Genomic DNA, 24,772 nt, shown 5'->3' with positions numbered 1-24,772 from the left:
AATCTTAAGTGACAAGTTATTATTAGTTATTATTGTTAGGACAAAAATGTAATCTTAGTGTTAGGTTCAAATTTGAACCAATAACAACTAATCACCTATGATTTATTATAAAAATATTGTATACATAACCCCTCACTATATATTTTGCTCTACAACATTAACTATTACATGCAATTTTGGTGTTTACGTATGAACATATTCCTTTATGGTATCCCTTTTCTTGTAGATGTGAGTGTTTCTCAAATAAATAAATATATATATAATATATATTTTGGTCCTAACGTCTGACGTCACTCTCCAATTACGAGTTTACAACCGCGTTCTTTTATCCTATGTTGGGTGGGTCTGTCACTCACACTTAAAGGTTAAACACTCACCGCTCAAACTCCAAAGCTTGGCAATGGCAATGGCAATGTCCATGGTCATGACTGCTTCTCTCTTGGGTCTCTCTCCCCCACCTCTATGTAATGGAAATTCCCACAGAAATCATGATATGGGATTTATGACTGTCACAACGCCCTCCTCATATTTTCACTCTCGCACTCTGACTCTCAATTCTAACCCCAAAAGGACTAGTAGTACTATCAGGTACCTCTCCTTTTTGTTCTTTGGTTTTATCCATTTCCTTTTTTTCATGTTCCTTGAGTGATTGGATTTGTATGATAATGGTGTTTTAGATGTCAATCAACAAGTACTGATGAACCAAAAACCAGAAGAAATTTACTGGATAATGCTAGCAACCTCCTTACCAATTTGTTAAGTGGAGGAAGTCTTGGGTCGATGCCTATAGCTGAAGGTGCAGTCTCGGATTTGTTTGATCGGCCTCTCTTCTTTTCACTCTATGATTGGTTCATAGAGGTACTTTACTTACCCTCTTTTGCAAATTTGTCTTTTAGATGATTTAGTTGTCACTTGTCAGCTGGTTGATTGAAAAAATAAAAAAAGCCCTGCAGTGTTTCTATTGAATGTTGAGTTGCATTTATTGAGTGTCCATTTGGGTTAGCTGTTTGAAAATGTGCTTTTTTTTAGATATAGAGAATTTATAAGTTGGGTTTTGAAAACATAATTTTTAAAAGGGTTCAATTAATGTATGTCTGCCTGCACTTAAGCATACATTAATCATCCATTTTAGGAGGAAAATTGAAAAAAACTCAACAAAAAAAAAAAAAAAAATGACTTTTTCATTTTCTCATTAAGATTTACCTAAAATAGTTTACTACTGTATACTCTCAAGGCATGCATTAGTAAAACCCCTTTTTAAAAATGCAATTGAAGCTTTTAAAAATGCAAATTATTTCAAGTTTTCATGTAAAATCTTCTCTTCCCCCCTCCACAAATTTGCAGTGCCAACCGGGTTCTAAATTTGAATTTTTGTTCTTAACTGTCATTTTCTTTTATGTGCATTGTGCTTTCGTGATTTGATAATTGTGGACATGCTAAGTTCTATTGTTCACTCTCCTCTAAACATGTTTGTTGAACTTGGCAGCATGGCTCTGTGTATAAACTTGCTTTTGGGCCAAAAGCATTTGTTGTTGTATCGGATCCTATCGTTGCAAGACATGTTCTTCGAGAAAATGCATTTTGTTATGACAAGGTACTACCTAACTATATGATTCTTGACTCCACCCATCCCTCCTCTTGTCAACATGATTATTGATGTCAATATGAGTTTATGTAAAATGCCTTTTATTTATGTAAGCATGTACGAACTTTCTTTGTTTGGTCTATACTCGTATCATCTAAATTATAGCTCACATATTTATACGACTGTTCCAGAGATCTTATTTCTTTTTTGCTGATAAAATAGGGTTTTGACTTTTGAGCCTTTGCCAACATATAAGGTTGGCATTAGTTTTTGTTTGTCTCAATTGGGTCTTGAGGCCAATAGTATGGGAAATTAATTGAGAAAAACCATCAATCACAAGAGAAATGACAATACCATTACCAGGTGAAATGATTCCAAACCTTATGAATCTTGATAGCTTTGCTAGCATGTTTGATCATTATGGGATTTGACTAGCATACTTTTAAATTATATGTCATCTTTAAGTACTTTCTGCATATCATTTATTTATTCTAATCTATTATTACTCAACTTATTGCAAACTCAATTAGGGAGTCCTAGCTGATATACTAGAACCAATAATGGGCAAAGGACTTATACCTGCAGATCTTGACACTTGGAAGCAGAGGAGAAGAGGTAAGCAAGTAAAAAATATGTATTTTTGGGTTTTGCACCTTAGTTTATGACAAAACTCAACTAGCACTATATTAATTCTCCAACTAAAATGATGATCCACAATTTGTTGGTATCTAATTCCTCTGTAGTCATAGTCTCTTTAAAATCCTTTGGGATTAGTTAGTTTTGAAAGGTGGCTTAGATCAAAAGATGATTTTCCTACAAATGTAAGTACATATTGGTAATTTTGGGAATGTCAAGTTGTATGTTGTAAGAGTTCATATTGCCTGGCACTATATATATATATATATATATAGATGAACTACACTAAAAAAAATTATAGAGAAAATTTGCTCTTAATAATTGTCATAACTTAGACGCTTCATACGGTTGGATAAGTGTAAAAAATTAGACAGGATATACAATGATAAGTAATTGAATGCCAGGAAGTGATCCTTAATGTCTTGTGTTAGGCACTTACTGGTAAATTTTATATGTTATGCAGTTTCTTCTAGTTTAGTTAGGTACAAAGTGTTCTAGCTTGTAGTGATGGATGACAACCAGCATAAAGGCTAAAAAGTAGGCACCTATATCATGATAGTCTGAGGTCTGATATCCAGTGCCTCCCCAATGCCTTGCAGGAAATTAATAACTTAATCAAATTTTGTTGTAGTATTATATAATATTACTCATTTATGTATTTACCAACCTATCCTGATCTGGATAGTAAATCAACTTTAACCCGGTGCTGTTGAGAGACGCAGATGGTCTGTACTGGTTAAATTACCGACCTGATCAGTGATGGAGCAATTCGATCCGGACCCATGGTTACTCACTGGTGATCTGCTTCCTTAAAAAAATTGGCATGCCAGTCATTAAATTACAACAAAAGTAAACCAGTTATTTTTTACTGACTAAAGGCTTATATGGTAAATTTAAAAGCTTAGAGTTCTTAGATACAAGATTATTGATATAAGGTCAATTATTTTATTAATCATAATGGTACTTCTGAATATAAATTATTACTTCTGGAATGGGGTTAAACTTGTTTTGCTTATTATAAATTAGCACTTCCAAGCTTTTTTTTATTTCCTTATTATGAGATGGCACTGATTTTGTCTAATAATTCCATCTGCAACTTCTTCTGAGATATATATATATATATATATATATATGATCAGTCTACCTTCTTGTTCTATTTTAAATCTAATCATATTAGAATAATAATATGTTGCAGGCAAAATGATGCTCATAGAAATGGGAACTTAGACATCATATCCTCCATGGGAGTCTATATATATTATGTAATTTTTTATGAACTGATACTTCAGCAGTGTCTATGGTTGTTCCATTCTTTGCGAGAAGAGAGCTATTTTTTATGGTTAATTCATGCTGGAACTGATTCTTTTCATTTATTTGAAAATAATTCACAGTTATTGCTCCTGGGTTCCATGCCTTATACTTGGAGGCTATGGTCAAGATATTTACTGATTGTTCAGAAAAAACAATATTGAAATTTGAGAAGCTTCTACAAGAAGAGACATTGAACAGAGGGAGGAAGACAATTGAGTTAGATCTTGAAGCAGAGTTTTCTAGTTTGGCTCTTGACATTATTGGGCTTGGTGTGTTTAACTATGATTTTGGTTCTGTTACTAAAGAATCTCCTGTAATTAAGGTATGCCCATCAATTTTGTTGTGGTGTTGCATTCATTGAACATTACATGTCAACAAGCTACTTTCTTCTTTTCTTACTGAGGGATCAGTTATGCTGAAACACATATGCATCTCATATAAACATTAGAGCAACAGTTTCTCTCACATCTATATTTTTGGGGCGTTTCTCTCTCTCCTATTGAAAAATCATAGACACTGTAAATATGCACAGAACATTAATCTTCCAAAATATGATATCATTAATCTAACAGGATTTTAGATTTTTCATTGTTATGAACCTCCCTCGCCCTGCGTCCTTGCTCTGGTGTCCGCACAAAGGAGTGATTGATTCAATGCATGGGCGTGAAAAGAGGTAGAGAAAGACCATAAACAGCATTGGTAGGAGTAGTGAAAAATTACGTGTTAATTAAAGATGTGGAAAAGAGTCTTATTTTCCATAGTATAGAATGATGGAGAAGAATACATATGGTTGATCCCATTTAGTCTATCAACATATAGCACCCCCAAAATCTTGGGATTAAGGCTTTATTGATGTTGTTTGTATGTGTATTAATTTAACCTCTATGAAAATTTGGAAGGCAATCCCTCATTGTCTCATGTGGAGCAGTTGGAGATAGAGAAATGCTAGGTGCTTTGAGGGGTGTGAACGTTCAATTTTAGACCCAAAACTTTCAGTCCTTACTTCTTTATTTGAGTGGATGAATGCTTCAGGGCTATTATTCTTCTTCAATTTACTTGAAACGCTTGATCATTGTAATTTCATTCATAGTTGAGGGTATATCTCTTGTATAGATCAGTATAAGGCTCATGATGGGCTCTTTTAAAAATATATTATAGGCAGTATATGGCACTCTTTTTGAAGCTGAGCACAGATCCACCTTCTACATTCCATACTGGAAAGTTCCTTTGGCAAGGTGGATAGTCCCCAGGCAGCGGAAGTTCCGGACTGATCTTAAAGTTATCAATGACTGTCTTGATGGACTCATCAGAAATGCAAAAGAGACCAGACAGGTGAGAAAATATTTATTCTCTTTGATGGATGTACATGAAGATTGAATGTCATTTAAATAGGCAATGATGAAAATGTATTTCTACAAATGTGAGCAACTGTTATGCATTTGGAAGATATTGGTTATCATTAATTATCTTGAATAAACTCATCAATGTGCGGAAGGTACCATGTCAGTGATAGCAACTTTTAAGCCTGAAATGTGTAGAAAGGTAACCACATTTACCACATGCCTATACTATGGAATTATTTATTTAATTAATTAATAATTTTTTTGGGGCGCCACAAATAACTCTTGGTGACAACTTATGAAAATTATGCATTGTATACTGCAACAACAAAAATCAAGCCTTAACACAAATTTTTGGGGTCAGCTATGGAATTTTTCCAATTGCTACCTACCAACTTAGGTGTTAATTCCTAAGTTTTTCTGCTTGGTACAAATTCCTGGCAAACCCTAAGTGCTGATTCTTAGGAGGCCTATCCTTAACTTTTATCTTCTTTTCAACATTGCATGGCATCAACTTAGTATTAGAGTAAACCAAATCCAATTTCCAGCGAAACCAAGAAAGCAACAAAAATCCACCCTTGCAAGCACTGAACCCTCATCCCACCAGCACCCATCATCAATCCGTCAGAAAGTTTCATACCCACAAACCCAAGACAAACCTGACCTGAAACCAGCCACGAACACTCTGAACCCATCAAGTACCCCACCAACCATGAGACTCCCTTGCCAGTGACCCATCATCATTGAAATCACCCACCCAAAAATAAATAATAAAAACTTTTGTCGTCACCGGAACCCACCAAAATCCAACCCTCCAATCATGAGCCTCACCAACACATCAGCCCAAAACTGCCATCGACATCCAGCCATATAACATTCTTGTTTATTGCTGTCAAGATTGCGTCAAGGCCACCTCACCACCGCCACCACAAGGCCCACCATAACTCCCTCATCCTCCCATCACCAAACCCCCTCTCACCAGTGGCTTCAAGTTTTGAGGTCCCGTGCAACTGCACCAGCTATCCATCGTGCTGAGGACCCACCACTCGCCAGCCTCCCTCTCACCACAACCTCTTGGTCCCAAGGGCTTGGTAAAGCAGCAGGGGTGGGAAAGGAAATCAAGTCATCAGAGATATTTGCATCTCTTATAGATGCAGTGTATGATGGCTTGCCAGATAAGAGATGACCAAATAAGCCCTTTTCTTGTAAGAATATCTCAACTGAGCAAGCCCAGTATATATAATCCTGCCATTTAACTTAATATAAATAGGCATCATGAGAGCACTCAAAGTTGTCAAGAAGGGCATAATCTGACGTCTAGTAGTCATGATGTGAGTAAACAAGCAAGAAATGTAGCAGTGCAACAAGAAAATGGAGAAAAAGGCCTATGAGAATTTTGCTGCATCATGTGTTTTTGTTAACTGTGTATGCATAAAGGTGGTAGTTAACTCTTGATGCATATAGTAAAATTAAAATGGTTTGCATTCTTTCAGAATTGAGCGATTGATGAGGACCTTGAAATTTGTAAATTCTATGTTGATAAGAACATGGTATACCCTCTGATATATTTTTGTCTCAAGATGTAATTTCTAATAACTAATACGGAAAAGAACATCAATAACTCTTGGACAAAAGAAAAGCAATGAAAACTATTCCTTTATGTTTTATCTCATCAAAATAACTTCATTACTGCATATGAATCTGTACATGTTTAATAAAGTACTGAACATTACATTATGTATGATATTACTGGCTCAAGTCAATGTGTTCTTAGCTTGGTTCCCAATAGCATGTGCACAAACAAATTAGAAATTAGTTTCAAAAACTTGATTTTGTTTAGGTTGTATGACAGGAAACAGATGTTGAAAAGCTGCAGCAAAGAGACTACTTGAATCTCAAGGTGGAGACTCATCATTCACTTTTTGTCTCTTCCCCCCCACCTCTCCCCCCTTCTCTTTTCTTGCTCTCTGCTGTATTTATCCTCTGTTTGAAATATCATCTGATTGACTTTTACTAGTTAAACTGTAAAGTTGTTTATATGTAGGAGTTATAAAAAAAAAATTTGAGATTCTGGAATTGTAACTATGAAGTATGCAGGATGCAAGTCTTTTGCGTTTCTTAGTTGATATGCGGGGAGCTGATGTTGATGATCGTCAGGTAAATATATCACCTTCAATCTTCCGGAATAAGATTTCATGCCAAGAAATTAACTTCCTCAGATAAAACTGTATTTGCTTTTTCTATCATCTGATTCTAGATAATCAGTAAATTTTGTAATCTTATTCATGTATACCATGCATTTATCTTTTTCTAGACATGTCAATAATTGGGTGAAAAAATTGGAACATCTCTAAGTCTGTGTGCTGATGTGCCATTTGTTAGGTTGGACCTGTCTTAAACCAGCTATATTTCCTCGACATTTTTGGATGTATAATTACAGTTCAAAATTATGTTACCATGCCTTCTGTTTAATTCAGGGCTGACTGTGAAATCTCTCTTTCTAAGCCTTTTTTTTTTTTTTTTTTTATTGGATGGCTTCTCAAAGTAGTCATTCTATCACTAGTTTGATGGATTTAATTGACTGCTGTATTTTTTTATATTTGTATTACACCACCAGTACATATCCCGTGTGCTGGGGGTTGTCTTTTTTATATATTAATAAATTCTTACTTACCTATCAAAATAAAATATATGTCTACCATGCTTTTTTGACAGCTTCGGGATGATCTGATGACAATGCTTATTGCTGGCCATGAAACAACAGCTGCCGTTCTTACTTGGGCTGTTTTCCTGCTTGCACAAGTATGATTCTTCATTACCAACTTTTGATATAGCATTGTAAGTTTCATGAAAATGGGTTCTCAATACATGCTCTTCCATGACTTACTTTTATCAATGGCTCTTTTCTTCTCGTAAAGATGATGCGACCATGCTCATGCATTTTGATTTTCTAAATTGCAGAACCCCTCCAAAATGAAAAAAGCTCAAGCAGAGATTGATTCAGTGCTTGGCCAGGGGAGACCAACCTTTGAATTGGTTAAAAAATTGGAGTAGGTCACTGATTGGTACTTTTATGAATTGGTTCTATTCACCAGTAGCTCTATGTTGAAAAAGCCTTTGTATTGGTACCCACGTAAAATACGCTTTAGCATATAATAACAATGAAACAAGTAGATGTAGCAATATATCATTAAGTTTGCAGTGTTATGAGCTAGGAACATGGTTAAAATGAGGGCATAAATGGATACCTTATTTTAGAGGATCACCAATGTAATTATTCATGTTGGTGCCTTTTTGACAGTGATATTTTTTGTTTTAGCCAATGGCTTAGACGAAATGGCATCTCTTTCTCCCAGAAGGGGAAGAGTAATGGTTTCTTTCTCATATGTGTACAAGTGGCATAATCTATCGGGGGGAAAAGTACTTAAATTTTTTGTTAAATTACATTTTGAACCCCTAATTTATGGGTGGTTTTAACCCAACACTTTCAGAAGTTTCAAATTAAACTTCACAGTTTAAAAATGTTTGAATTTAAACCATAAACCCATTACATGTGATGCCATTAATGGAAAATACGATTAAAAAAAAAATGATACCACGTGGCTTGAGTGAAATAATGTCCATATAACGGACACATCTATTGAAATAATCACACTGCATAGTTTTGTTTAAGTATTATCTGTTTATGGCATCGACTTAAATAGTTAAATGGGTGTGCAGTTTGAATTGAAATGTTTTTGAAAGTGTAGGTTTTCATTTGAAACTTTTGGAAGTGTGGAGTTTAATATGAAAATACTCCTAAATTGTGGGGTTTGAAATGTATTTCATTCTAAATTTTTTGATGCTATATCATTGATGACATGAGAATCTTAAAGAGTATGATAGACTTATGGGTTACAATTAATTTATGTTTGAAATTTGCATAGACTGCAACAAAAGAGTTACATGGAAGGTTCCAACAATCAAGCTTGACCTTGGCCGATCAATAGCAACCCAAGCCTGAATAGGTTTGCCCAAGCTTGTCCTAGTTCACCTAGCTTAAGTCTTAGACTGAATACCTAAATTTGCTGAGCAGACGTCAAACAGCCCAAGATTGCTTGTATTCAGTCTTTTGCACCATTTTCTAATAATTAGCAGATTAACAATTTGTGTAATATTCCACTCTTTCAGGTATATTAGACTTATTGTTGTAGAAGTTCTGCGCTTGTATCCGCAGCCTCCTTTGCTAATTAGACGTTCTCTCAGATCAGATGTATTACCAGGTATTACTTTTTGCTGAAAACACTAGAAAGATGGATATTGTTGATTCATGATTTTATAAAAAAGCATTAGCCTTTCTACTCATTTTATATGAATTTTAAAATTTGTATGAATTATTTTGCAAAAAACTGAATTGTGCCATTATGATTCTTTTGAGGTTGCATCAGTCCATGCAACAACTTCATCTGGTTCATGTGGTTATGAAGACATGAACCGGACTGTCTACAAGTGATGTGCTTGTCTTTTTCCTGCATACATAATTTTATAAACATTTATTTCTTTTGATAAATGGGTTAAGAATCGGACTTTATTTTAAACTTGCAGGAGGGTACAGGGGTGACAAAGATGGTTATAAGATTCCTGCCGGGACTGATATTTTCCTTTCTGTGAGTAGAAAGCATTTATATCGCTTTTATCTTTGTGCTTTATATTGACAGGTAGAACTTGTTTTAAATGTAATGCTTAAGTGGAACTTAACCCTATCTGCCAGAAGGTTACTCTTATATACGCATACAAATTAGACAAGTGCACACTTAAGTTATTTGCATTTCACTTTTGCTTACAACTTAATTTATTCTCTTTCTTTAACATAATATTCCTCAATATTTTGTCACATTCAGGTATATAATCTCCATAGATCTCCATACTTTTGGGACCGACCCAATGAGTTTGAGCCAGAGAGGTTTTTAGTGCAAAAAAAGAATGAAGACATTGAAGGATGGGCTGGGTTTGATCCATCTCGAAGCCCTGGCGCATTATACCCAAATGAGGTCACTTAATAGTCTCCATATTTTTTGAAGCATACATAGTTTCATGATCTCATATTCTTAATATAGATTTGATGGTTGCAATCATCAGATAATAGCGGATTTTGCATTCCTACCCTTTGGGGGAGGACCAAGAAAATGTGTTGGAGACCAATTTGCACTAATGGAGTCCACTGTGGCATTGGCTTTGTTGTTGCAAAAGTTCGATGTGGAGCTGAAAGGATCTCCAGAATCGGTGGAATTGGTCACTGGGGCAACAATGCACACAAAGAATGGAATGTGGTGCAAATTGAAGAAGCGATTAACATAAAGGAGATACATGTATTGATAAAACTTGTATGGTGCATGTACTAACAACTGGCGTAACCAATTATGGGACTCTCAAAAAATATCCACAAAGAGAATAAAGATTATAAAATTTTGAAGAATGGGTTCCAATATGAATAAATTAGTAAGGGAGATGATATTTCAGCTCTTGGAATTGTTTCTTCCGCATCACTTCTTTTAAATTAGCATCACTTCTCTTAAATTAGAACGAAACAATTTTGATTTTTGAGAGCTAAAATAATTAGTATATATTTTCCAAACTTTAAAATTAATCCCCATTAACCAGAGTAAGTATAAGGATGTGTAATGTTAATAATAGCCTTTCAAATCTCTTGAATATATTGTGGATATCAAACTTTTCTTATTTTTCTGAGCAAATACAATAATAGACTTTATCATTTATACAAAATCATATTGTACAATGGGGAGGAGAGAAAAATGGCGTTCTTTTAACTAGACAATGACTTCAGCATATCTCCACTTTTCACCCAATTTTATGATAATATTATAGTAAAATATTTTATTTTCAGAGATACTGTAAATATAAAATGGTAAACGTAAAGACAACGACAACAAGCGGGGATAGCTCAGTTGGGAGAGCGTCAGACTGAAGATCTGAAGGTCGCGTGTTCGATCCACGCTCACCGCATTTTTTCTTGTTTTACTTTTTCCACTGAGGCTTTCTCGTGTTTGTCAATGACCCATATTTTTTTATCTTTTAGGTCCAACCCATTAATACAGTTTCTATTTGGTCCATGAAATGAGTCACCAACCAAATTGCATTACACTCAGTCAAGTCAATTATTCTTTTGGTGATTCATGAACTTGATCAGTTAGTCGGAGTTTGACATGTACTATGGTGGGCCCAGGCTTATATCCTCCACATTAGTAACATTTTCTTCCTCAAACCCTCTTCCCTTTAGGGATGGCAAAATTTTTTTTTTTTTTTTGGCCCTACTTTAACTTGATTTGCCAGCCATGTGTGCATTTTGACTTATTTTTCACACCGCATTGAGGTGGTAGGGGTGGATTTGGATGAGATTACCCCTATCTTTTATTTATATTTTAAAAATACACCCGAAATTCTTAGTAACTTTATTATTAAGTAAAATGTTAAGATACTAAGACTTTTTTTTTTAATTATTGTCTGGTTAAATACTTCGGTTTATACTATTGAGTTGCTTAATTAAAAATAGTTTGATTTGGTGTGATCAATTTGAAGCACCTATAATCCGGTCCCGCTCTGCCCCCATTGTCATTCCTAAGTATTTTTTACTCTCTGTCTTTGTCTCTCCCCTTCCCCCCTCCCCCAAAAAAAAAAAATGCTAGCATAATGAGGTGCCCAAAAATGCGTCATGAGGGACATGTCCATGGGTGAGGTGGCCAGCCACGATTTCAGGCATGCCATTATGATGTGGCCAAAGCTAGCAAGGCTTTTAGACAACTCATATAACTCAAACAAGACTTTCTTATCATGTGCCCAAAATAATTTAGACATACTTAATTGTTTAGGTTTTGTTTCTTTTTCTTTTCTTTTTTTGGGATAATTTGATAATGGGGGATTGTCAGGTGGGGTTTGAACTATAGATATATAGTGCTACTAAAGATCCACTGTTGGAGGGTTTAGGTAAGTAAGGTGATGAACATAACCTCACACACCATGGCATTAAGGATATCCCTGATAGTTCTATGCCTACCTCATAGTTGAACCTACCAGGGATAGAGGAAAGAAGGGTGTTAACTCTAGGCTCCAAGATAAGAAAGGGAAGAGAGGCGTTGGTGTTCAAATCTTTACTCAAACACTTAAGCCAAATTTGTGACGCAGTGAAGAGTGGGAGTACAGTTACTTCTACAAGGTCTGACAACTTGGATGAAGTATGGAGGATGTGATGGACGTTGTTAATCTCATGGGTGATGGATGTTGTTATTCTCAAGGAACAAATGCTGCAAATTGAATAGCTGAAGCCCATTGCAAATAGAATAAGTGGTCATCGAAGTTTCAGATTGTACTGTTTTTAATATCATTTTTGTTATGAACAATTTTCTTTGTGACATTTATAAATTCAAAGGTTGTGATGTTATAAAAAATTGGTGGTGTGAAAATAGAGACCCTATTTTGAACACAACTTCTGAATAAAAAATCTATGGCTTAGGCAGAGGTCTCGAGATTTTTCCCACTTAGCTTGGCCTTAAAGGTCCACTGTCTCCATGCCGAGCATGAGCCACAAAGACCTTTAGACCTACACCCCTTCCAAATATATATTCTAATCGTACCGGGAAAAACCTTAAGGTTTCATTTGGCTGGGGTAAAAACATGGAATATAAAAAAATAGGGGACAGTAGGGTTTCTTTGGTTGTTTGGTTGGGGTGGAAAATTGGAGAGATTGCGGTGGGGCTCAGGTATTTTCCCCCCCAATCCTACCAAAATTCTATCTCCCCAATTTGGGGTGATTTTAGGAGAGAAAATGAGAAGAGGGATAGATTAGAAAATACCAAGTCTGCCCCTCCCTCTACAGTGTGTCTGTGTGCTTTAGCTTAATTATGTTGCTTAAGCATGCAAGGAGTGGCAGAAGAGCACTAATTTTTTGTTTTGAAAAAAAAAAAAAGGCAAAACTCAAAAAGAGGAAATAGGAAATAGGATGGTGAAGTAAAACCTTTCATCCTCAATAAGAAATAATAAGGGATGTTAAAGATTCAAAAATAAGGAATACAATAGGATTGAACCATGAATCTTCTTTAATGGTTTGAGGTCAAGTAATCTTGGTTTGGGAAGGGGGGATGGATGTCAACAATTACTTCAGTGATTTGATGAATATCTTAAAATATGAGGTAACATATGATCCTCAATAAGAAATTATAAGGGATGTTAAACATTCAAAAATAAGGAATACAACAGGATTGAACCGCAAATCTTCTTTGATGGTTTGAGGTCAGGTAATCTTGGTTGAAAATCTTAAATTTTCTAGTAACTAGAGAGAGAGAGAGATGCATTATATTTATATACCTTTTTTTTTTATAGAATGCATAAATTTACAAGAAGGAATTTTTGGAAGGAAAATCAATTGACTTGATTACACTTGAGAACTAATTGACAACTCCTCTATCTATCCTCATCTAATCTAAGTGGATGGGCATGCTACCTTTCCAGGTGCCGAGAAAGGTGCTTACTGGGTAGATGCTTCGTTGCAATGTTGTGAAACTGTGAGGAACCCATGGTCTGTTCCTGCAGATAAAGAGAATGCTCATGAATTAAACCAAAAGAGCTTTGGCTTGTACGGAACTTTCTCCATGGTGGGCAAGTCATGGGTTCAAAATCTATCGGGTGCATATGTAACTTACCCAAAAAAATAAAAATAAAAAACCCTCATTTGAAAGGAAAAATCCATAATCCCAATTTAAATGCATACCATATCTTGCAGATTGTCCTGTATGTCAAAACACCCATGAATCACTGGCGCTTTGAAACTAAGCTGTGCCTGCAACTGCAAAAACCCAATCCAAGACATTCTTTATAAGCATTCTATGGGTCAAACCAAATTCTTAAAGGATGAAAGGGACTAATTGATCAAGTACCAGTCCTTGCATGCTCTGTTGGGTCCCATATTGACCAACACGTGATGCTAACGAATGCAACTGTCCCTGAAGAAATGAGACAATTTGTCAGAAACATATGCATTGCTTGCTTCTGAAACATTATGCAAACTTAACAAGGTTGAATAATAGCAAGCCACATACCAGCCCCTGCAAGCCCTGTTGATTGCTAAAATAATCATCACGTATAGGAGAATTTGAGTTCAACTGTCCCTGTCATAGGTAAAAAGGCACCAAATTTAAATTATCATCAATTAGAAGATACAAAACCACTATCGAGACTAGATGACATCATACCACGGAATTTATATTTTGTTGATCATCAAAATATTCATCAAAAGCAGGAGCTCTAGAACTTAGCTCCTACAAAAATACAAGCAACCACATCTGAGAAACATCTAGCTAATGACAATACTGTAATTATCATACACATTTACTTTTTAAAAAATTCCTAAACAAAATTCTTCTTCCAATATCTCACACGTGACATTCCTTACCACCCCTTGCAGGTCCTGTTGAGGAACATAACAATTATCCAGGTTGTGTGCTCTTGAACTCATTTGCTCCTACATATGTAAACCCATAATGAAGTGCATAACATTATAAAGATCATCTTGCAACTTAAAGAATATAATCTGAAATTCAAAATTAATATGGGACAAACCATCTGCTGGCAGCTCTCTTGAATCCCAATAGTTACACCATCAGGCTCAGAGCGTCCCTACAATACACACAGAATCTGCTTTAGGATGCTTCACTGCATATAGCTTATTTAGAAGATATAATACCTGCATGTCAATCATTAGGCAGTAACTCACCTTTCTTTTTTTAAATGTTTTCTTTTTCTTAGATGACTTGGCCATGCTGTTGTTCTGATTCTCCTCTTCAATGTCAAGGAAACCATGAATTGCCAATTTGTTGGGTTCCAAAACACTCCTAACAGAATTGTTCACACCCACACAATGTTTCAATACTTCCTCTAATGCTTGAAATGCTATACTGTAAGTTTCCTCAGATAAAGAACCTTCTTCAACCAATCTCATGGCCCGTTTACATAGATCATTGAAACGTAGTACCCTATAATGAAGCCCATTCGATACTTGACTGGTAGGCTGCCTGACCTTTGCATCTTTTGTCCAACGCTTCAAAATATAGTGGGATGGAATGTTGGGAAGACCACAATTTTGAAGAACAAGTATTGCATGTCTACAAAGAAAACCCCTGTATTCAAATGAATGACATAAACAACATATATCCAACTCTGCTTTATTCCAAGCTACAACAAAATTCTGGCGTTCTTCGAAATCATCAACTCGGTATATCACAGTCCCATTATCTTCCCTTTCTTCTTGCGAATGACAAGAAACCACTCCCAAAACCTCAAACTGAAATTTCTTAAATACTGCATCAGTATAAACTCTCGACATTTGTTTCTCAAAAGGTGAGAGAGATCTTAATGCAGGTTGTTTGTGGCGTGTTTCAAAATCAGCCTCGGCTTCCATGTAATACCTGTCTTCCAGAAATGTTCTATACTGCTCAATAAACTCCTTGAATGAAGTTTCCCTACATATGTACCTGTCAAAGAATGAGGTTATGCTTTCAGATCTCTCAGTTGTAGAGAGTCCAGCAAAAAACGAATCCCGCATGTAGGTTGGGACCCACTTATTACGATCTTCATACAATGAGTGGAACCATTCATCCTCCTTCAGTTCAAATTTATCAACCATTTTCCACCATCTCTTTTCAAACTGTTCATCTGTCCAAGACCGGTAAATGCATTTGTTAAATTTTGCCATAAATTTTTCATTTTCATTTATGATACCACCCAAATTTTCAAAAATCCTCCTCAATATATGCCACAAACAAAAACAATGGCGTGTATCAGGAAATACATCTGCAACAGCTTCTTTCAAGAACTTGTCTTGATCAGTAATTACTATTCTTGGAGCTTGGCTACCTACTGATTTAAGCCAGGTCTGCATTAACCAAACAAAAGTTAATGTAGTCTCCTCGCCAATCAATGCACATCCTAGAAGAATGTACTGGAAGTGATGATTAACTCCAATAATAGGAACCAAAGGAACTTTATATTTGTTTCTAACATAAAAGGTATCAAAGAAGACTACATCACTGAAATTGATATAATCATGCCTACCCTTTGCATCAACCCAGAACACACTTCTCAAGCGCTTTTCATGGTCGAAGTCTATTGAATAAAAGAAGTTGGGATTGTCATCCTGCATATACATGAAATTGTCAAGCATCACCTGTACATCTCCCTCATCTAAAGCCAACTGCAAACCCTTCTTTTGACAAGCAACAATACCAGGTTGCTTGTTATGTCCCCTGATAGAATTATAAAAATCAAGTGGACAAATATCATGGTTATGCTCCTTGATAAAACTATGCACAACCCATTTCTCTTCAGGTGTCCGCTTCATATGCAACCCTGCCTTGCAATCTGTCTTTAAACATGGTCGTGGTTGCACGGTTGAACTAGAGACACGTTTGCTTCCAAATCTTGAACAGGCAATTTTTATATCAATAAATTTTCCTGATTTTTTTGAGCGCCTACTGGCTTTTATAGTGATGCCAAATCCCACAGACCGAGCATATTCTCTGTAGAAAGAATATGCTGCCTCCTTTGTCTCAAATTCCAAGCCATTATGGGGCTCACAAGTGACACTTTTGTTAACACCATTCAGCCCGACGGCGTTAACATCAACTTCATTTTGAATAGTGGAAACACTTGCATTTGGTCCAAATACTTCCTCAACATGTTCACTTGTTGTAGGAGAATTTACATCATCTTCCTCAACATACATTCTATCTGCACTATCCACATCATCAATATTTGTATTTGATCCAATATCTAATTTCTCATGTTCACATGAAGGAAGTTCAAGATCTATCTCCATGATGAAATACAGTTTATTCAATAGAGAAGGTTATTTTAATAAATTTCCTGAAAGGACATAAGGTAGGAATTAGTTTACAACCAAATGAAGACTGAATTGAACAGATACGACAGTTAATTGAATAAACAGAACTATTAAAGAATTAATAAAAAAATTGAAATTGTTTAGGTTGCTAGGCTAAAAGTATACTTGTTCCACCCAAAAACAGTAATTGGGCTTGGCATTTTAAGAACTACACCAACCCCCCCCCCCCCCAAAAAAAAAAAAAAAAAAACACACTCATGCATCAGGATGATTATATCTATGAAATATTCAATGCATATATAGACTTGTAAAGGGAGGTTGTAGTGGAAGAACATATAAGGAAGAACCTTGGTGCGATTGAATATGCCATATAAATCCTGTTCTTTGTTCTATCCAAGGCTATAATTTCTAACAAATTAAAAGACTTTATGCTACTTGATTTTCACCATTGAGTTTTTCAAATTATTAATATTTAATAACATACAAGAAACACTATAAATAACGAAACCTTAGTTGCTCTCATTCAAATTCACACAAAAAGACTGCAATCCACAATAAGTATATTTATCAGCAACTAGGAACTTGTTTCATTTTTCAATTACAGTGATTGCAAACATATACCTTCATCTTCACTAAAAATAATTTTTCACTCCTGCAACATCAGAACTTGCAATCACTCTTACGCAAGTGACTAACACTCTTTGGATTCTTGATTCACAGTACCTATAGCCGTTCTAGTACAGGTCATCCACCATACTATATTACAGCCCCTATTTTCTAGCACAAACCAACATTAATCAAATTTCATTGACAAAAAGTTGTAATACTAGGTGAGAGTCGTGGGATCCCTGCTCCATTTCTATTTTTATCTTCTTGTGTATACCATAATTAAATAATTTATGCTCAAATTCTCTAGATTTTCTCACCTACCCACTTAGTTTCTTGAATGCACACTATGTTTATTATCCTCCTAGTCATTGAATCTACTATTTCGATTAGTCTGTTAAGGACCATATATTCCAAGTGCCTATATAAATCCTATTTTATTCGACTAATTTCTTTACCTATACTTGTCCATCAAAGTGCAGGAACTCTTGTCCATTTCACATTTCACCTGAGCATTAATGTAGTGTGTAGCTTACAAGAAACACCCTAGATAACACTTTCCACCCTTCACTATATCTAAGGCCTGATGCAATGCGTCACTAGTGAGGGATTTCTCAACTTGCATCTTTCAGAGTATAAGATTCTACTGAATGACTCCACACACACACACACACACACATACATGTTTTGGTACATCATATATGTAAGCATTTTAGAAAATTATCCTCAAAGTCTTGGGACTAGGGTTTTGTTGTTGTTGTGTGCATTTAATAAAATTATACATTCATTACCAAGTCCTCATCATGTCTATGTCTTGTCTTCTTAAGAACAAAATTGAGCACACTACCATTTCCATACTGTGTCAAGCCTATATCCTGCTCCTGGATCTTGCTAATCTACCAACCCTTCTTTCCAAAAGAACTGTTTCCTAGTGCATCTAATGTTGCATAAGTTACAAAAGGAAGGTAATAGATCATTAAGGCTTACCATGCAATTGAGAGAAGCACCAAAATCCTAGCCATTATTGCACAATGTAATAAACCAATCCAATATACAAGTGCAAACCAAAAAGAAGAAAGTATTGCAATGGCATTTTCGATGATATATGTGATAACATTTTCGAATTTCCCCTTTCCCCGTCCCTTTGGGGCTAAAACTTACTAAAAATACAAAAACATTTTAGCTCGATTTCTTTTCTTCTAAATGATCTTTCCTTAACTCTAATAAAGCATCAAACCCAAACTAACTAAAATGGAAACAAAGACAAATAGGCCTGGCACGTGAAGTCCAGGAAGGCAGAAACAAACCAATTGAGCTTCAATACCATGTTAAAGTATCCAAACAAAAAGCTTAGTAGTGCATGGAGAGCCCAACTAGAACATAAATCCATAACTAAGCCCACACCAACTAGTCTAAGACTCTCAAAACAATATCTATATGCTTCTCCGAAAGGATGGAAAAAGGCGAAAAAAGATGCTAGAACTGATAAGATCATAAGATAGCAGACTGGCCTTTTTTCCTCCATTTTTTCCCTTTATGGCAGAGTCTAGAAAATTCTGTCAAAACTACTAAAAAACATAAACTCATGGCTAGTGTTTTATATCATCAGGAAGTGGAGTTATCACCAAAATGAAGTTTACCCATTAATCTTTGTGACTGCCCACGTTCAAACAAGGAAAACAAAATATCATTCTTCAATACATTAATTTCAAGTCACAGAATAGAAGGGACAAAGTTAATTGATGTAAAATTTAATCGAAGCTTAATTCAAACCAAAAAGGCTCATACCCTTTTTTTTTTTGGGTAGAAGGCACCTGACAATTGCACCAAGGCCCGACTTCTCTTAATTCAAACCACAATACCGCTAAACACAAATTGAAGATCACAAGCATATAAACATATATTACACAGAAGAGACCCCAATTTCCTAACAAAGAACAACCTCAGTATTTGGAAATATCAAAACAAGATTGAGAGCACCCAGAATCCTAAAAATAATAATAACTAAATAAATTGAGAGCAGAAATGCATACATATAATCTGAACTCTCAACTCAGCTTAGTAATAATGACTGACACAGTAATTGTAAAAAGACTTCAATTTTGTGTGTTTTGTTTTTGTTTAAGACATATAAAAAGGACGAGAAATCCAAATCGAAATCCAACCAATCGCAGAGATTCGATGCTTACCAACGTGAGTAAAAGTAAACGAGTGAAGAGTGAAGAACTGGAGTACCGTAATCTCTGACTGTAACTCAAAGTCGGCCGGATTCAGTTTTATCCTATATTTTTTGTCGGGTCCAAAATAAAAACTCTATTTTTAGTTTTTTTTTTTTTTTTTTGAGAAAAAATTAATATTATTTAATTATTAATTATATAAATTAGCTTCTTTTTTTTTTTTTTGGTTAAAAGGAAATAATATATAGAACTAACTGGCCACAGTTAAAAGGAAATGATCGTTGACCAAAAAAAAAAAAAAGAAGGGAAATGATCATTCAGCCAGTTTGGACATCTCCCTAATGACATTCATTTCCTTGCCTCAAAACTGTGAGCTTTTCAATTTTGGACACGGCTTGTGTTAAGTGGAATTTTCACTGGACACGCTGGATGTTGGACACATGTCCAAGTTTTCTCATGTACTTAGACACAGCAATAAGGTTGCACACTTTCTTACACGTAAAATAATTCTTTCACGTACAATGTCAGTCTGGATAGAAGATATATTGCAAAATCATTTTCATGTAATTCAAGCCGATTCAAATGGCCTCCCTTACTATTAAGCGTTGGCTTTCTTCTCAAAAAAAAAAAAAAAAAAAAAAAAAAAAAACACTGGCCACAGAGACCAAAATAGCGACTACAAGCCTACAATAATACAATCCGTTAATATCCGAAGCAAGTAAGGAGGCAAATTCTACAAATTAGCTTTAATATCCATTAAAAGGAAATAATATAAATTAGGTTTAGCTTTGTGGTAATTGTCTCACGTTGAAATCACGATTTCAATACCAAAAAAAAAAAAACTATTCTCCAAAATAATATTATCAAAAAAAAAAAAATTCTCTCTTTGGAAATTGTGTGTTTTTAAGTATTGAATTTTAAGTTTTGCATTGAGATCGATATTCGAAATCACGATTTCAATACAAAGAAAGACTATTCTCCAAAACAAGTTTATGATATCACAACTTTATTTTTAATTTATAAATAAAATTATATTATTTTTCCGAAAAAAAAAAATCCTTTGGTTAGTCACTTATATAACATGAAATATATATATCATTTTAAATTTTTTTTTAAAAAAAAAGAGAGAATTATATTTTAAAAAATCACTTTAATTTTGTAAAAGACAAATCAACTTTATTAGAGAAAAAAAAATTGATTATTTTATAGAAGTATTTATTAAGAACTAAAAAAGAAAACTTGTCTTGATGAAAAATTATTGTTGAACTAATACAAGTGATTCTTGATGCAGAATAATACCCATGTGCTATCTAGAAATATATATATATATATATATATATATTTTTTTTTTTTTAAATGATAGTCTTCATACTGATCTTGAGAATCTTTAAAATACTGGTGAGGGAAAGGAGAGTTTGCTAATTCTTCTTCTTCGCCATCTTAGAGATATTCTGCAAGAACAAAAACAATTATACAATATAAAACTTTGCATATAAATGTATTTTGAAAACTTAAAACTTACTTGATTCTTGAAAACATAGGGTAATACTTCAAAGTTCAAACAATAATTTTTATTCAAATACTTGAAAATATTATAATGATAATTTTTCTAATACAAGGGAAGGATTTTTGGATATTGATAAGGAGAGGTTTTATGATACAAAGGAGAAACTTAGGATTTTGATGTTTCAAATGGTTGTGTCCAACCCTGTCTTTAGTCTTTACCCGCGCGGAGGGAGGGGAGATAGTAAAAGTGAAAAGTACCATATAGTTCCGCATAGTAACTTTCAAAAATAATTTCCTAATTCTCTACGTGAATCTTTACGTGAACAATAATTATCGTAAATAATTTTATCATATGTCCAAATTCTACAACAATGACTTGTCTTCAAAATTTTCTAATACTGATAACTTGAAAGTAAAATTGCATCACATTTATTTCTTCATTATCACTTTAATTCGACACTTGGGACCTAGGGGAAGAACTCCTAAAAATCGAATCCATAGTTAATAGCCTAGAATGACTCAATCAAGTTGTCTTATTGGACAACTGTTATGACCACCCTAAACTCTCAATTTCAAAACAATGAGATGACCAACGAACTCATACTCAAGATCCATAGAGCAATCTTCCATAGAATTACTTATTAATAATGAAAATAATGAATGCGCATTTCAAGAGAATATGCCTCTGATACCATAAAAGACCCAAGAGAAATAGAGTGAGTGGATGAAGAGAGATATATGGGTGAATATTTTGGGAGAGATATGTTGTAAAAACAGAATAACACAACAATATAAAACTTTGAATATAAGTCTATTTTGAAAACTTAAAACTAACTTGATTCTTGAAAACTTTGAATAAATCTTCAAACAATGATTCTCATTCAAATACTTTGAAAATATGACAATGAAATTTTTGTCTAATATAAGGAAATGACACGTGGATACTGATAATAAGAGGTTTTTTATACAAATGAGGAACAGAGAATCCATATCAATGGATGCAAAGTCTTGCAAAATAAAAAAAAAATTAAAAAAAAAACCACTGCATTTTACACATTTTGACCAAAAAAACACTCACATCAGTGGGTGTAAAATTGTCATAAATGCTTTTACATTTTTTTTCTCTCTCCTTCACCTCACTCTCTCATTTTCAGCTTCTCACTCTCATCTCTCTCTCTCTTTTTATCTCTCGTCCCTCAGTCCACCGATCAGTCTAGCCTCACTCTCACCAATCAGTCCAGCAAGCCACCACTGATAAGCGAATCACAACGCCACCACTAATGAACAAATCGCAACGCTGCCACTGATGAAAGAATTGAAGTGCCGTCAAAGAAGAACGAAGAAGCAAGCCACCGAAGAAGCAAGTCGTGCCACCTTTGCTCTTGCCATGCCGCCACCAATCACTGTCGAAGCTCACTCATTGTTATGATCGCTGAAGCTCTCATCGTGCCACCACCGATTGCCGTTAAAGCTTTATTTGATCGATGGCTCTTGGGATTTTGATCCTTTTTAATTTTTTGTTTGATCAGTTTTGGATTTTTTGTTTGATCGGTGGGTTTCGGGGTGATGGTGCTTGATGATGGCAGCTGGGTGGGTTGATGGTGGGTGTGGATTAATCATTGATGGCGGATGAAGATGAATATTTTATTTGAATAAATGTGTATAATAAACAATTGATGTGAGTGTTTCGTAAAAATGGGAGTGTAAAATAGAAAAAAATAGGTTTTTTCCGTGCAAATTTACAAAAATTTTGCATCCACTAATGCGGATGCTGGATTGATGTTTCAAGTGGCTGTCTTGAAGCCCGCCTCTACTGTGCTACACTGTGCAACACTATCATTCAAATCTAAAGCTCAAGAATCAAATTTACATTTGACATTCACTTTAAAATTGTCAAGGACTTAGGGTAATATTTATAAAAAGCCCCTTACACTATGAGTAAGAAATTAATTTTACTTCAATTGTGAAGTCAAATCTTGAAATTTTGGTAAACAATCGTGTAGCTTAATTGGCACCTCCCCATATATAAAGTGTTTGGAATATAAGAAGGAAAGTGTTCGATCTGCAGAATTAGAAGCATATTGTAATTATCTCCAAAAAAATTGAAATTTTGATATAGTTCAATCTTTTTTAAATCCTACTTCTCCTTTTGGAAACTAAATTTTTGTAAAATTACCTCACAAATAAAGTGATTCAATACAATATAATATTTTATTTTGATTAATTTTAAGAATAAAAAGTCAGAAAAAAAAACGTAGACAACTGTAAGGATCGGATTTGAGTTCCAGGTCCAAAAGATAGATGAAATCAGGCCCAACAAGCCCAAAACAATGAATTTGTAGAGAGTGGGTTGGAAAACTAGGCTAAAATGAGTTGGACAACAAATAAAGTAGGCTCAAATGACAAGAACAGGAAGATATAGTGATTTAAAGTAAAGAAAATCGTCATTGACACAGTCCGAGGAGATCAGTTCTTATATATTTCTCACAAGTTTGATTACAACTTTGGTTCCTAATTGCTACAGTGTTTTTCTCTTTTTCTCGATTCCTTTCTCTCAGTGCCTCTCTCTCCTTTTATCCTTTCATCTTTACCCTCCACATGCAGGCCAGATGGTTGGTGTTGATACCTGTCGCATCAGCACTTTCCTGAAGTCTATATGTAGCAGCTGTAAGGTTGAAAACCATTGTTCAGGTATCACCTTCATATTAATGCGGTCAGAAGGTTAGCTGCAAATCATTCAATGCGGTGGTAACGGCTTTCTCCTTAGATATTTTAAGACTTCCCCCTGTCCTTTGTTTCTGTAATGCTTATCTGTACCAACAGAGTTTCCTAGAATGTTCCCCTAGACGATAGACCACCACTTCAAACTTTGGCTTTGGTTAGCCAAGGAGGCATTGATCCTCGGACCACCCTTATGGGTCTTATAACCAAAACTAATTTCTTCATCTACCAACACAGACTCCCCTAGCAATGTTTACTCCTCCTCGAACGACTTCACATCCCCGGATTGGGCCTCAAGCCCAATATATACATAGGTGATGAGCTTTTGGGCTCAATACCCCTACAATAGCCTCTCGGAATCCTTCTTTCTAGCTCCTCGGGAAGAAATAAGGATTTCGATGTAATGATAGTTCCTCCATGCCCATTTTACTTCACCTCTGACGGTACAGATGCCCTTTTTAAATTCTCAAGGCTCGCTCCTAACGCTTCAGTATTCGAGACTCTCCCTCATTAAATTTTTACGGCTTTATATTCCCCATGTTCTATAACGCGATGTGGATCCAATAGTTGAGGCTTCTGCTGGAACTTGGGCGGGAATTTTCTTGCTTCTAACTCTCTCCTTGATATAAATACCACTCAAATCAATCACTCACCTCACCTTAGCATTCATTTCACTTTAACGCACATACACTGAATCTGTAAACTTCCCAACTCACTCGTGCCCTTACAAATACCAAAAGCCTGTCTGAGGATACTTTTATCCTTTCTGTAAGTCTTCATAAATCTTTTCACTTTATCTTTCCGTATAATTTTCTTTTCTTGGTGTTTTTTCCTCCTCGACTCCTCTTCCTTCTTATTATCTTCTCAGTACCTCTAACTCTCTCTTAGGAATGGGTAGATTCAAGAGTTTGGTAGACTCTGAGGAGGGTTTAGGGAGCTTCAGAGCTCGATATAGGATCCCTCCAGAAGTAGGCATTAGATATTGTAAGGAAAGGCAGTGGTT

The 24,772-nt window shown here is 35.1% G+C and overlaps 2 protein-coding genes and 1 non-coding gene across 5 annotated transcripts; 2 read left to right on the top strand and 1 right to left on the bottom strand.

The window, feature by feature from the left end:
* Positions 1 to 333: 333 nt before the first annotated feature.
* On the top strand, positions 334 to 10,370 carry LOC115986732 (cytochrome P450 97B2, chloroplastic). The gene is made up of 14 exons (XM_031109995.1): positions 334 to 588; positions 678 to 858; positions 1,487 to 1,594; positions 2,116 to 2,200; positions 3,613 to 3,854; positions 4,691 to 4,864; positions 6,725 to 6,772; positions 6,970 to 7,029; positions 7,588 to 7,674; positions 7,834 to 7,922; positions 9,043 to 9,134; positions 9,457 to 9,518; positions 9,753 to 9,902; positions 9,991 to 10,370. Exons 1-14 carry the CDS (start codon positions 401 to 403, stop codon positions 10,207 to 10,209), a joined length of 1,785 nt encoding a protein of 594 aa, XP_030965855.1. The 5' UTR covers positions 334 to 400; the 3' UTR covers positions 10,210 to 10,370.
* A 432-nt stretch (positions 10,371 to 10,802) lies between these two features.
* Positions 10,803 to 10,875, top strand: TRNAF-GAA. Its single transcript has one exon. It is a non-coding gene; the product is annotated as a tRNA-Phe (tRNA).
* A 2,341-nt stretch (positions 10,876 to 13,216) lies between these two features.
* LOC115986798 (protein FAR1-RELATED SEQUENCE 2) lies at positions 13,217 to 19,649 on the bottom strand. Of its 3 annotated transcripts, none has more exons than XM_031110120.1 (9): positions 19,555 to 19,649; positions 14,636 to 16,782; positions 14,482 to 14,538; positions 14,315 to 14,383; positions 14,115 to 14,180; positions 13,962 to 14,030; positions 13,800 to 13,865; positions 13,634 to 13,708; positions 13,217 to 13,449 (listed from the first exon to the last, which is right to left on the bottom strand). In XM_031110120.1, exons 2-9 carry the CDS (start codon positions 16,733 to 16,735, stop codon positions 13,363 to 13,365), a joined length of 2,589 nt encoding a protein of 862 aa, XP_030965980.1. In that variant the 5' UTR covers positions 16,736 to 16,782; positions 19,555 to 19,649; the 3' UTR covers positions 13,217 to 13,362. The 3 variants fall into 3 exon arrangements, with proteins under 3 accessions (XP_030965980.1, XP_030965982.1, XP_030965981.1); XM_031110122.1 differs by having other exon boundaries at positions 13,217 to 13,443; XM_031110121.1 differs by having other exon boundaries at positions 19,154 to 19,614.
* Between the last annotated feature and the right edge of the window lie 5,123 nt (positions 19,650 to 24,772).

The sequence above is a fragment of the Quercus lobata genome, chromosome 4 (genome assembly GCF_001633185.2).
Source record: "Quercus lobata isolate SW786 chromosome 4, ValleyOak3.0 Primary Assembly, whole genome shotgun sequence".
Classification (NCBI taxonomy): domain Eukaryota; kingdom Viridiplantae; phylum Streptophyta; class Magnoliopsida; order Fagales; family Fagaceae; genus Quercus; species Quercus lobata.
The sequence above is the reverse complement of the archived record's forward strand: the minus strand, read 5'-3'. Positions and strand labels throughout refer to the sequence as shown.

Coding starts and splice junctions, on each gene's coding strand:
- LOC115986732 (XM_031109995.1), top strand. CDS start 401: ATGGCAATGGCAATGTCCATGGTCATGACTGCTTCTCTCTTGGGTCTC. Junction 859..1,486: donor TCTATGATTGGTTCATAGAG/GTACTTTACTTA, acceptor TGAACTTGGCAG/CATGGCTCTGTGTATAAACT. Junction 9,135..9,456: donor CAGATCAGATGTATTACCAG/GTATTACTTTTT, acceptor TTAAACTTGCAG/GAGGGTACAGGGGTGACAAA.
- LOC115986798 (XM_031110120.1), bottom strand. CDS start 16,735: ATGGAGATAGATCTTGAACTTCCTTCATGTGAACATGAGAAATTAGAT. Junction 14,539..14,635: donor AAACATTTAAAAAAAGAAAG/GTGAGTTACTGC, acceptor TGTGTATTGTAG/GGACGCTCTGAGCCTGATGG. Junction 13,709..13,799: donor AACAGAGCATGCAAGGACTG/GTACTTGATCAA, acceptor GGGTTTTTGCAG/TTGCAGGCACAGCTTAGTTT.